General features: G+C 38.8%; 1 protein-coding gene across 1 annotated transcript; it reads left to right on the top strand.

The window, feature by feature from the left end:
• The first annotated feature begins 9323 nt into the window (after nt 1–9323).
• LOC120514964 (putative nuclease HARBI1) lies at nt 9324–10863 on the top strand. Its single transcript, XM_039735624.1, has 2 exons — nt 9324–10012; nt 10699–10863. The coding sequence occupies exons 1-2, from the start codon at nt 9638–9640 to the stop codon at nt 10744–10746; spliced, it is 423 nt and encodes a 140-aa protein (XP_039591558.1). The 5' UTR covers nt 9324–9637; the 3' UTR covers nt 10747–10863.
• The last annotated feature ends 1917 nt before the right edge of the window (nt 10864–12780 follow it).

Consider the following 12780-nt stretch of genomic DNA (forward strand, 5'->3'; position numbering starts at 1 on the left):
AGGTCATTTTACATGAAAGAACTGATCAACATTAGTTTTTGGCTGCAGTTCAGGTATATGAAACAATTAAAACTTAACACAGAACATTGTGGAGAACTGAACATGGGTGCCTAGATTATTAGCCCTTGTGCTAATGTAAAATTTCTATATATATATATTGGACAGATCTATACTGAGCTGGATTAGAACCACATTAAATTGCAGTATATACTGGTGAAACAATAGTTGTGTTTATTTTAAAACTTAATGATATCTAGTATAGAAAACTCCATTTTAATACTGGAGTACTTTACCCTTTCGGCAGACTGGCAGTGCAGAACACTACCAGCTCAAAGATTAATTCGGGCTCTGTACATGACCAGGACAGGATGCTAATATCAGTTAAGGCTGTTGTATGTGCACTTTTGCAAAGTGCCTGTGCTTATGTGTTTGTAGTGGAGGTTTGATGTGTGCAGCCATCCATTTGGAAGATGACAGTTTATCCCATATGGAACTCAAGGCACAGTTAACTTTGTATCCAATTGCAGCCATTCATGAATGAAAGAGAATGCTCCTCATCCTCCTGTACTGTTTACTATCTTGCACATAGACTATCTTCCTATTCACTATTTCATTTTGAGCTACCACTCATCCTAGATATTTAAATGTATCCACTCTTTTCAATAGCTCTCCCTGCAGGCAAACTTCTGAATCCTGATCATCACTAAATCTCATATATTATGTGTTCTTCCTATTTAAATTCAACTGTCGACTTTCCAAAGCCCTTCTCCATTCTTCCAAATTCCTCTCCACTTCCTTCACATGTCAGCTATAACCTTCTTATTAATGGAGTTTGGTAGTTTATTGATCTTTCTCTCCTCCTGTGATAGCAAAGCACCTGAATACGTCAAGTGCACTTGAGTTAAGCTGTAGTGAAACCTGAAAAAAACTCATATGAAGTTTAGTTGACAGAAAAAACTGCTCCCTGTCCAACAAGTTATTTAGTCCTCAGCTTTCAGTGAGAAATACTGCAAATAGAGAAATGTCATACAAAAATATATTACATCTGTACATGTATCTCCTAAGGCAGTGACCAGGAAGGATAAAGTGATTGTGGTGAATGGTTTGGTGTATTTTAGAACATTAATAACATTATTCTTATATTTAAAGTTAATTTTGTTATTCTTATCATTTTTGCCACAGCATCAGCTTACAGTATTTGTTATATGTCATGAGTGTTACTATGCCAGTAGAGTGAAGTTTGGATGGTTTGTTTCAAGGCAGCCACACGAGATAATAGCCACCCAGTCACACATATCCAGAAATGTTTTTTTTATTTTTATGTTTAAGGTGGTTAACTTTGTTTTCATATGTGGCCTACCTTGTATTCATCTCATTACACTACTGCATTCACAACACATAGACTCTTTTGTTAAGATCTCTGCAGTAGTGGCAACATTTGTGCTGTCTGAAAAATCTGCTGTACCCCTGCTTGATGATGCAAATGGGTAATGAGCAAGACTGCAACTTATAGGCTTACAAAATGGATCCTAATTATTCTAGATAAATAATCATATTTCTTAGAACACACTAACAAGTGGCATTATATGAAACAAGAAATATTATTATTATTAAACAAGTAATGGGAGTAGAAGTCAAAGGCACAGCATACAAAAAAAATGAGCTAGACTTATCATCGGTTCTTAAATGGATGTGTGTATGTATATACATGTAAATGCATGTGTCACAAGCTGTCTACGAAAGCAGATGACCTGCCAGTATTTCGGGACCAACCAGTACTGAGGGGGTAATAAGAGAGGTGCAAGAGAGTCAGATGTACAAAAAAAGGTTTTTATTCCGCAACTAGATATTAAGCCCCTTACAATAACAGGCGCTAGAACAGTAGTGCATAAACATTAGAAGGAATATATATATTAAATGGCAAGGGACCTTGACCTCATTCTGTTTCTTGTCTTAATTTTTTTTGTCAAAAATATTTTTGCAAGAAGCCTAAAGTAAAATAATAATAAAAAAAAAAAACGTAAATGACAATACATTTAGTATAATTAATATTGCCTTAGTGTACAACTTTGTGAATTTGTTTTACGCTCACTTTCCTGTTCTTCTATAGATCTATTTGCTCTTCTGAGTCTTTCTCTTTTAGCGTTTTTCTGACGCTCTTTTCTTTTTCTTCAATCGATCTATTTGCTCGTATTTTTCTTTGTCTTTCAGCCTTTCTTTTGTTGATATTTACTTGCTGAGCTGACCGTTCTTCCAGGAGATGTTGCTTATATAGGATTTGATTGTCTGTGTCTTTTGTCCTACTTGATTTGTCCTTTTCTTTGGGTGGCATGTTGTTAGTAGATAGTCACAGTAATATAGGCTTGTACATCCGTAATATTTTCTGTTACAGTAATACTGGCTTGTATGTGGCTGTAATATGCGTCACTGTATTGTGTGCCTTTAATTTTCTCTCAAAGTAATACTGGTTTGTATTTCCGTAAAATGCCTGTAATTTTCTCTGACAGTAATAACTGGCTTTGATGTCCTTAATATGCCTTTAATTTTCTGTCACAACAGTGGGCAATCAGCAGAGTCTCACCAGAAACTGATGTAATGTGTGGCGTGCAGCTGATAATCGTGCCTGTGGCGTCTCCCCAGCAAGTAATTTAATGTGTGGCATGCAGCAGCTGATGTAGCCTGTGGCGTCTCCCCAGCAAGTAGTGTTCAGCTCCCCAGCAAGTATTTGAATCTGTGCTGGCGTGCAGCTGATTACTGTATGTCTTGTCTCCCCAGCAATGGATTTTATGTGCACGGCCGCGACTACCCAATCAGCACTCTCCCCAGCAATGATGTCCTTTATTTGCTTATCATGCACGGCCACGGCTAGGCCATTCACTGTGTGCCCAGCTTACAGTGTGTGTACGTCCACGGTGCCGTGCGCATGCGCGGGGCACGGTGTGATGCGCGGCCGCACACATGCGCACTTCACCAGAATACACACGGACACCCCTGAATGCCTGGACACACACAGGGGTTTTATTAAAGAGGATAGTAAAAAAAAACAGTTGTTGATATAAATGTTTGCACTAAACAAAAAATGGAATCTAGAGTTAAAACAATTAATTTCAGTCCTGCAGAGGGAATCACACACCTTTCCCAGATACCCACGACTGCACTTAGCTTCAGCTCCACCTTGAAAACACTGGCCTATAAAAGTGGAATACTATGTTCAAGGCTCATAGCTGAAAAAAAAAAAGAAACAACCTGCTAGTAAGTCCAAAACCTTGTTAAATATTTTTTATTGCTGTAAACCCATTGACAGATTACTTATTGCGGCTCGCGTATAATGCTTACTGTGTAACTCGCTGTTCAATACCTGTATGCATTGTACTGCATTTGCATCCCAGTGAGGCTAAAGCATCACAACATGAAATTGAAACATTGAGCAGTAGCAGATACTGAGAAGGTGGCTAAAGAAATTCATAAATTCCTGATGTCAAACCCTGGTGTGCTCAACCTGTTTGTAGGACAGGACCAAGGACTAGGATAGTCCAAAGCCAGCGGAACAGTATGGAAGGCAAACACTGAGGTACACTTTAGAAAAAATTACAACTTTTTATGCAATAAATAGATAAAACCAGTTAAAAAAGTCCACTTTCAAAAACATGAAGAAAATAAACAGGTGCTTAAAAGGTGATATTTAAAAAATGCACAGTTATCTCAATAAAAAAAAATTTTAATATGCAAATCAAATGTACGTAGATTCAGTTCTAAAAACCCCTTGTACATAGTTCTGCAATAATTTAGCCTTCCCTCTCCCAAAGCTCAGAGGGACACTATTGTATCCCTTAAACAGAAATTCCAGCTCACCTTTGTTCCTATGATAAAGCTTAACATTTAACTGCCTTTTCCTCAAAAGCTTTTTACAGACATTAACACCCACACTGTCTACCAGAACGGAACTTGCCTCTCGCAACTACAACTGACCCTCCCATGCTGAACCCTCGGGGGTCTTTTAGAATCTTGACCAGCTATCAGTTGACAAGGGGCTGAGTCACTCCATCCCCTGTCTTGTGTGCACACAATTCTCTATTTATGAAAGAATCTCAAGTATGCATGTTCAGGAAGCGTAGGTGCACTCTCTAAAGTCTCCCAGTTCCAACATTTCCCTACTCACACCTGCCAAAGCACCCTTCTTAACACCCAGGCAGAGCATTTTTCAAAACTTTACAATCTTTTTCCATTCCTGCTGCTTTAAATCTATTGCCAGCAATTAACTACAAGGGAAGCAGACAGGCAACGGACAATAGATTTCCCCGAGGACTCATGGAGGAGAGACACTCACAGCATCATCCACCCCTCCTCATGTCTGCCATGACATTGTCATGTGCACCTGAATGAATGCAGGTATGTGTGATTTTGTTGATCTTTATTGTAAAAACCTTTTTTAAAGGCAGAAAATTAGCAGGGCACATTTAAATTGTATTCAGCATGATGTCAAAGGGAGCACCTTTACGTCATTCTTTCTGGTGAGGTCTTGAGTTGCATCCTTACTCCTTGAAAAACTGTTGGAAAATGTGATTTATGATGGGTGACCATGTCTTCCATTAATAAAAAAAGAATTTTCCCATTGCTGAAGCAGCATAAAGAAGCTACTAAAAAATAAAGTATTATATTAGAAAAACTGTTGGATTATAAAGCAAAGGACTATGTGAAGCTCTAGTGAGACCACATCTGAAATACTGTGTGTGGGAAGTTCTGGGGCCTCATGCATAACACTGTACGTAGAATTCACACTAAATTCTACGGACAAAAGCGGAAATGTGCGTATGCACTAAAAAATCCAGAAGCATAAATCTGTGTGTACGCCAGCTTCCACGTTCTTCCACTCCATAAATCCCAGTTAGCGTTAAAAGTAACGCTCGTGCATGCGCCTGTTGCTCCACCCTGACTCCTCCCAGAATTATGCCTCTTTGAATATGCAAATCAATATAAATATCCTCTTATGTTTTGCATTCTGTGAAAAGACAATGGCAAAAGCACAGGGAAAATGAAGAATTTCAGCGAATACCAAGTAGAGGTAAGGAAAAACGTACTATTTATTGGTTTAAGCAGTGATATAAACAACAAAAGGAAGTTGATCGAGTGACAGCGTGGCCGAGGGACTTGAAAGTTCAAGTTCAGAAAGTTGCACGGTGCCTAAAATAAATAGGAAGTGGTCAGATATCAAAGTCGCTGTGAAAAGGCAAGTCGTAGACCACCATCTGAGTGTCATATGGAAGCATATTGGGGTACAGAGAAAAGAAAAAAAAATAGGGATAGTGTGAAAAAAGGTCAAAATTTCCACTTTAATTTTATTTTGTCACTAGCAAAATACCTGTGCTTCACAACGGAGAAGAAGTGTGTTAAAGAAGTTATGAAAAAGAAAAGGAAACATTTTAAAAATAACATAACATTTGCATATGCATATGTATTTTCGTTTGCATAAGCACAGTCCTTCACCAGCAATTTTAACTTAGTTACAAAGTGATCAGAAGTCTCGTTTATACCCCGCATCCTCTCATTAAATTTGTATCTTGCGAATATCGTATTCGTCTTAGGCATGACAGGCATGCCTTCTCAATTGTGTAATGCGTTTTTTGTTCAGCGCTCTTTGGAGCTAATCCTTGTTCTCTACGTACTGCGTTTACAGTCAGTTCACGTGTGCAGCTCTCTTGTGTGATCTTGCGATGTCCACAGCTTTATTTAATGCTAGCTAAGACCCACCACTTAAAAGTTTCTCTCTCACTTTCGCTGAGTTTGTGCCAAACACTAGACCATCTCATCTTCGTTTGCATAAGCACAGTCCTTCACCCGCGAATATTTACCTTATATGGGCAGGCACTCAATTACATGGGAGGCGTGATGATGCGGGACGCAACTCCGCCTCACACGGCGACTGAGCTGCAGGCTATGGCTGTATATATGGTCGAAAGTAGGTTCCAGTTATGACCATTACGCGTAGAATTTCGAAATGAAACCTGCCTAACTTTTGTAAGTAAGCTGTAAGGAATGAGCCTGCCAAATTTCTGCCTTCCACCTACACGGGAAGTTGGAGAATTAGTGATGACTCAGTGAGTGAGTGAGTCAGTCAGTCAGTCAGTGAGGGCTTTGCCTTTTATTAGTATAGATTAAAGTAGAACGTCATACACTTCATCTTAAAATTGTTTAATTTACTAGTTTCTCAAATCCCATCATAACTAAAGTAGCACGTTAAATGCTTCGTATTCTGTGTACTCTTACGTGTGTGAATCAGTACGTGCCTCTTAAATGGGCTTTCTCTTATGTTGACAGGACACAGAGTACATTACATTCATGATGTTACAGCTTTCTGAACAATTTAAATACTAAGATGTATACTTGATATCATTTTCATGATGATAGAAATTAAAGCATGTATAAAACATTGAGGCATGTTGATGCAGTGGTAGCAACGAGCTTGCGCCCCATCCAGAGATTGTTCGTGCCTCCTGCAAGATGCTTGCTGCCCCATGCACAACCCTCAATAAAATAATTCATTGCAGTACTGTCTCTTTCAAAGTACTAACCCCCGCTCCTTCCCTTCCATTTCCTTCTCCAAATAACCAACAGCCACACAATCAGCTCTGTAAAAAAATGTCAAGCCATCTATAAGCTTTGAACGCCGATTCTTCAAAACTTTTAAGGAACATTGAAATAACTTCATAGTAGCTTAATTTTTTCATCCATCTATCCATCCAGGTTCACACCAGTCTCAGCAAGCATACAGCAAGAGGCAGGAACAATCCCTAAACGGGGTTTCAGCTCATTGCTACCACTGCCCACCGAGTCCTCACATATTTAATCATTAGCAATATACTTTATTTAAATGAAGTTAAAAATGTATCTGTATAATGTAATATATATATACTTTAATGCATTTCGTCTTTAAAATGATATCAAGAGTTCCACGAAGATAGCACCTGGAAATCTAAATCTAAATAGAAGCCAGTGTTCATCATCTGTGAATATGCACTCTCAATTGAATTGAATACCGTTATTGTTATTGTATGGTACAATGAGATTCAATATGCAAATACTTATTTTCCTATAAAGTTGTAAAATAACAACAAAAACAATAATAATAGGATAAAAACAGTGAAAAATATACAATATGAAAGCATAAGTGGCTCAGGTTGCACAATATTACAACTGTAATGGAAGTTTTCAGTGAAGTAATTGTACTTATAATTGCAAACAGTTCCACTGGGAGCACTTGACGGACTGATTGAGTGTGTTTATAGCTCTTAGGATGAAACTGTTTCTGAAATGCGAGGTTCATGCAGGAAAGGCTCTGAAGTGTTGCCAAATGGGTGAAGTTCAAATAGACTGTGCGCATGGCTGAGGCAGCGTGTGCCAGAAGCTCTTTCCCGATATTTCTCCCAGCTCTTGACAAAATCTGCAGTAGAGCTTTCTGATCAGCTGCTGTAGAACTGTGATTCCACACTCAGATACAGTGGGTTAAAATACTCTGACTGGTACACTGATAGTAACAGCGCTAAAGTGGCTATGGTATTTGGAATAGTTTGGCCATTCTGTGCACCATTATATGGTTACAGGTTGATTACAATCAGAAGTATTCGATAAAGACGCGTCAGGGATGTTAATCTAAAAATTAAAGGGAAGCCACCCAGGAAAGGTAGCACTGTTTTGACGCTGGGTGCCGGCAGTTTGCAAAACCCGGCCGAAAACTTGCGCACCCTGTGCTTTGACCTGGCGTGAGAATGTGTGTGGCTTCCGCCAAGTTTAATTTTTATACATCGCAATGTGAGATTGGAAATGGGCTTACGCAACATTTTTGTGCGTACGCACTGTTTATACATGAAGCCCCTGGTCACCACACTTAGTAGCACTTTAGGTGCTGAGGGCACAAAGTTTGAGATTAAGGAGAAGTGCATTTGAGACTGGAAACCATTTTTCATAGAAAAGTGAATGGGAATCTGGAGTAAACTTGTAGGAGGAAGAAAGAGAACCTTTCTGGAAGGAGCAGAACTTTTCTTGAAGTGACTTCAAATGTAACTTACGAACTTTAACAAAACACTTGCTTTTCTTTGATAAAACAGACTGATGTGTTATAATCAAATGTACCCTTTATATTTGTTTATATATATATATATATATATATATATATATATATATATATATATATATATATATATATATATATATATTTGCTTTTGTATGCAGATAAGAATTGCTTGAATATTTTGATAATTATTTTAGTGGAATTTGCCAAAGACTTTGCACCTTAGTAAGGGCAGAGTTTTACAAATGCTGTTAGGTGGAATATTGCTAACTGTTTGCTGATAAGAAATGAGTACTGGTTTACAGTTTTGCAAGGGCACTTCAGTTTCTGAATGTGGAGCTGACGCTTCTGTTATTGTTTTACAAGTGTCACTTCTAAATTATGAAGCATGCTTCACTATCTTGCTTATCATCTCAGGGGCATAATTTAGTTTCATGAGCTTTGAAAGGTAAAGCTAGCCACCTTTTGAAGACTGGTATAAGTGCCAGATAAGGGGTAGTGCACCACCTCAGGGGCAGGGAAAAGCAATTAGAATTGGGCCAGAAGCTGCTGGGAATTCAAAAGTCGGTGCCCCTCCTAAGCTTTATAAGGTCAGTCAATGAAGTGATTGACGTCTTCTACTGACCATCATGACTGAGATACATGAGCAGTTCAGAAGAGCTTAAGATGCCAATCAGCAATGCAACAACAGCACTGCCTGAGAGACTGAACATCTAGCATTATCAGGTCGTATGGTGTGAATTTCTGCATCTTGATTTGCCTTCTCTTTGGCATATATGATTATTTATTATGCTTCTCTGACTTTTATTTCTGTTTATTATACAGCTGAGGACTAAGTGCATTAGTTATGTCAGTGGATAAAAAAGACGACATACCAATAGGTTCTGTACAATAGCATGATATACAGTACGGAATAAAGTATGGGCTGTATATAATGGATACAGCACCATGATAAAGGACAAAGTACTCACCAGGGGTCTCATTTATCAAGCGTGCGTACGCACGGTTTTATGTGTAAATCATGCGTACACACAATTCCACTAATAGAATGCGATTCATTAATTTGTACATGTACGTGAAAATGTGCGCACATTTAGAAGAACTCCTGACTGTGCGTAAGCAGAATCCCCTAGTGGTAGAGAACTGTAATCACATATAAACCCAGTGGCATTATACTTCACCACTTAAATGTCAGTGTTGATTCTGAGTTATCTGGAACTGTAAATAATATAAAATCCACAATTGAAGAACTGTTTTTGGAAATGCATTGACTACAAGAGCTACCTTGCGCTTCTTGAAGATTTGCAACAAGCACTTTTGTTCAGAGTTCGCATTTTCAGGGACCGCACAGACTTACTCACTGAGAGTGATGAGTGGCTCATTAGTTGTTTTCGTTTGCCAAGGGCAATTTTGCTTGATTTGTGTCAGCAGTTCTCGCAAATTTTGGAGAGGCCGACAAAGCGCACCAGTGCAGTCCCCGTGCACACTCAGGTTCTTTCTACTATTGGCTTTTTAGCCACAGGCACATTTCAAAGGGAAATTGGTGACAGGTCTGGTATTTCTCAACCCACCATGAGTCGAATTATGCCACACGTTTTACATGCAGTTATATCACTTACATCACAGTACATTACGTTTCCAAATACCGCAGCGGAAAGGACAAAAATTATGACCGATTTCTATAACATCGCAGGATTTCCAAGTGTAATAGGGGCAGTTGACTGCACACATGTTGCCCTGAAAGCTCCTACTGTTGATGAATTTGCATTTGTAAATAGAAAAGGCTATCACTCCATTAACGTGCAGGTAATCTGTGATGCACACTTGAACCTGCTAAATGTTGTTTTACGAACAGCCCGGGAGGGACACACGATTCCTTCATTGTGCAGAACAGCATCGTGGGACTTCGTTTTCAGCAAAACGCTGCTGGAGAAGGCTGGCTTATTGGTAAGTGTGTAACGATTAGATTACTTCTCAACACCATCTAGTGTACTATATTTTATGTTAATCTACATCATTGCAGGGGATCGAGGATATGCCCTTAAATCCTGGCTGATGACCCCAGTGGCAAACCCTGTATCCCAAAAGGAGCTGAATTACAACCGAGCACATGAGCGCACAAGAAGCACAGTAGAACGTGCAATAGGCTTGCTGAAGGCTCGATGGCTGTGTCTGTCAGGCAGAGGAGGCATAATGCAATACAAACCCGACAAGATTTTGAATGTTTAAATATTTAAATTAAGTTTTAATTATATTTAGTAACTACAATATTTATCAATTTGCTTTAGGTGTGCTATATAGTTAAAGCATGCAGTGTGCTGCATAATATTGCCATTAAAAACGGTATACCACTAGATGAGATGCCGATACAAGAAGATCGCCACATGGCAGAAAGTTTTGACCCCATGCCAAATGCTGTGGCCATGCAACTAAGAGCAGGGATAATCGAACGGTTCTAAATCTGTTTCACAATAAGGAGTAATTGTGAGAAAATGGTGAGATCAATTGGAGCTTTTATTGAACTTGCATGATGCATTTAGTGAATCACTAATGTTCCTCAAGTTCACATTGATTTGGTGCAGTTCCTCTTTTATGCTTGCAATGCCTCTCACTAATTCCTCCTGTGTTTTCAGAATCATATCAGTCAGGACTTGTGCCTCAAAACGCATCAGATGTGCTGAAGTGGCAGGCGGAGCAGGACCTGGCAAAACTGGCAGATCTATAAAATAAATGTTAAATGAACAATCCAAATCATTTGCAATGTGAGTGTTATTTATCTATGAATAATATATCGCAACACAAACATTTGAAAACCTTCTAACCATTTTCAGATGGCTCGGCCTCTCCTGCAGTTGATGGGATTGCACTTTCAGTGTCACCATCGGGGATTACTCCGCTCATTGACGTTTCACCAATAATTGCCGCTATCTTGTCATCCAATGGTGACACTGAAATAAGACTCTGGCCTCCTCCCATGGCACCGAGGTCTCTTTTGTGGGCTGCGATTCTTTTTTTAGAGGACACTTTCAAATCAAACCACTTTTTCTTGATTTCTGCAGTAGTTCTACATACAGGTGAGACGGCATTTACCGCATTAGTAACCTGTCCCCACGCCGTCTTTTTTTTTCTTTGACATTCCGCCTGAAAAAGCAGCAAACAAAACTGTCGTATTACGTTGTACCTCATTTAAAAGCACTTCCACTTCGTTGTCTGTGAAGTTTTTTTTCTTTCCTCTCTTCACGGGATCCATGATAATGGTTCTATAGTGCCCTGGCGGCATTGGGTTTTTATAAGGAGGGTTGTTTGCCAAATAAGGTTATTTGAAGGCGTTTCTGTATGCAAATTTAAATTACTATGCACACGCACACAATTTAGAAGGAGTGCGATTCATCATCAGTCATTCCGTACAGCTGTGCATACTCACGTTTGATAACTCCCAACTTTCTTGTGCTTACAGCTGTTGGTATACGCACTAGTTTAGAGCTTGTTTTACGCACGCTTGATAAATGAGACCCCAGATCCTTAAGGTCAGAGTAAAACAAAATTGCATTTCTACTTACTCTACCACCAGGAACTAAGGGCATTAGTCAGATCAGCAGGTGAAGACAACTCCCTAATATATTTGATACAGTGGCACAATACAGATAAAAGTGCAGACTGTATATCCCAAGAAGAAAGAGAATTAGACATTATACTGTGGGTCTACATTAAAAAGAATCTGCACAGGAATGTAGAAGGTATATGTTTTGGGGAGAGGTGTCCCCTAAAGCCCTTCCACAATACAACAGAACTATAGAATATCAGGGTTAAAGCAGAAACTTTGACAACTTGTAAACAGTGCCTGGGTGAGAAATTGAGATAATAAAACAAGACAATGGCCTTCTGTCATCAGTTGAGCTTCTTGTGTTTTGTGTTAAAATTACTCCACAATGAAGGAACCAAGCTCCCTGATGCCTTTCCTTTCTGGAGCATACTGTATAATTATGCTGCAAGAGCTGCTGTGTAATAATGGTTACTTTCAGGCCATCCTAAGTCTTAGATCTTTTTTAGGTCCTGCTTTATTGAATTTGTGTTTTGTATCAAACTGCCAAACGTAGAAAGATGATTTGTGCAATTTCATTTGAAATGAAGGTGCCTTCATGATCAAGTTCAAGTCTGAGTGAACTTTAAACGAGTCAAGCATCCCATCCACAATCCAGTCTTACCAAACTTTCTTGGTGCTTTTTTGTTCATTTACTCATTTTGCTCATTTCAATCGTGATACGATTTGTCTGTAGGCTATTAATTATAGAGAACTTATCTTCAGGTTTGAATTGCCCTCCCTGCTTACAAAAGCACTGGAAAAACAATTGCAAGGTGGTCAGCTCATCTGCTATAGTTCAGTTTTAAATTATAGTGTCTTCCAGAAAGCCACAATGTAACAGTGGTGTGTTAATATGAGAGTTCAGACACATACATCAAGCCTGAATTAAAGAACATGCTACATGTAGGAGTCAAAATAGTGTGTTTTACTTAGAAACTTGAATCAGTGCAGGTTCAAACATGGTAAACAAGTGCCATCTGAAGTAGTACCATACTTTTTTATTTAGACACAAATCAAATAAAATGTTTACTAAGTTCATCATCTTTTGCTAAAACTTATTTATCTAATGGTGTTTTGATCTCTTTTTCTCATTATGCTAAGTAAGGATAAAGTATCGCCATCATGACTGCAC

Source organism: Polypterus senegalus, chromosome 14, assembly GCF_016835505.1.
Source record: "Polypterus senegalus isolate Bchr_013 chromosome 14, ASM1683550v1, whole genome shotgun sequence".
Lineage (NCBI taxonomy): Eukaryota > Metazoa > Chordata > Cladistia > Polypteriformes > Polypteridae > Polypterus > Polypterus senegalus.

Excerpts from the sequence above, each read along its gene's own strand:
- LOC120514964 (XM_039735624.1), top strand. The coding sequence starts at position 9,638 with ATGAGTCGAATTATGCCACACGTTTTACATGCAGTTATATCACTTACA. Across the intron at positions 10,013-10,698 it reads TGGAGAAGGCTGGCTTATTG|AATCATATCAGTCAGGACTT; the intron begins GTAAGTGTGTAA and ends CTGTGTTTTCAG.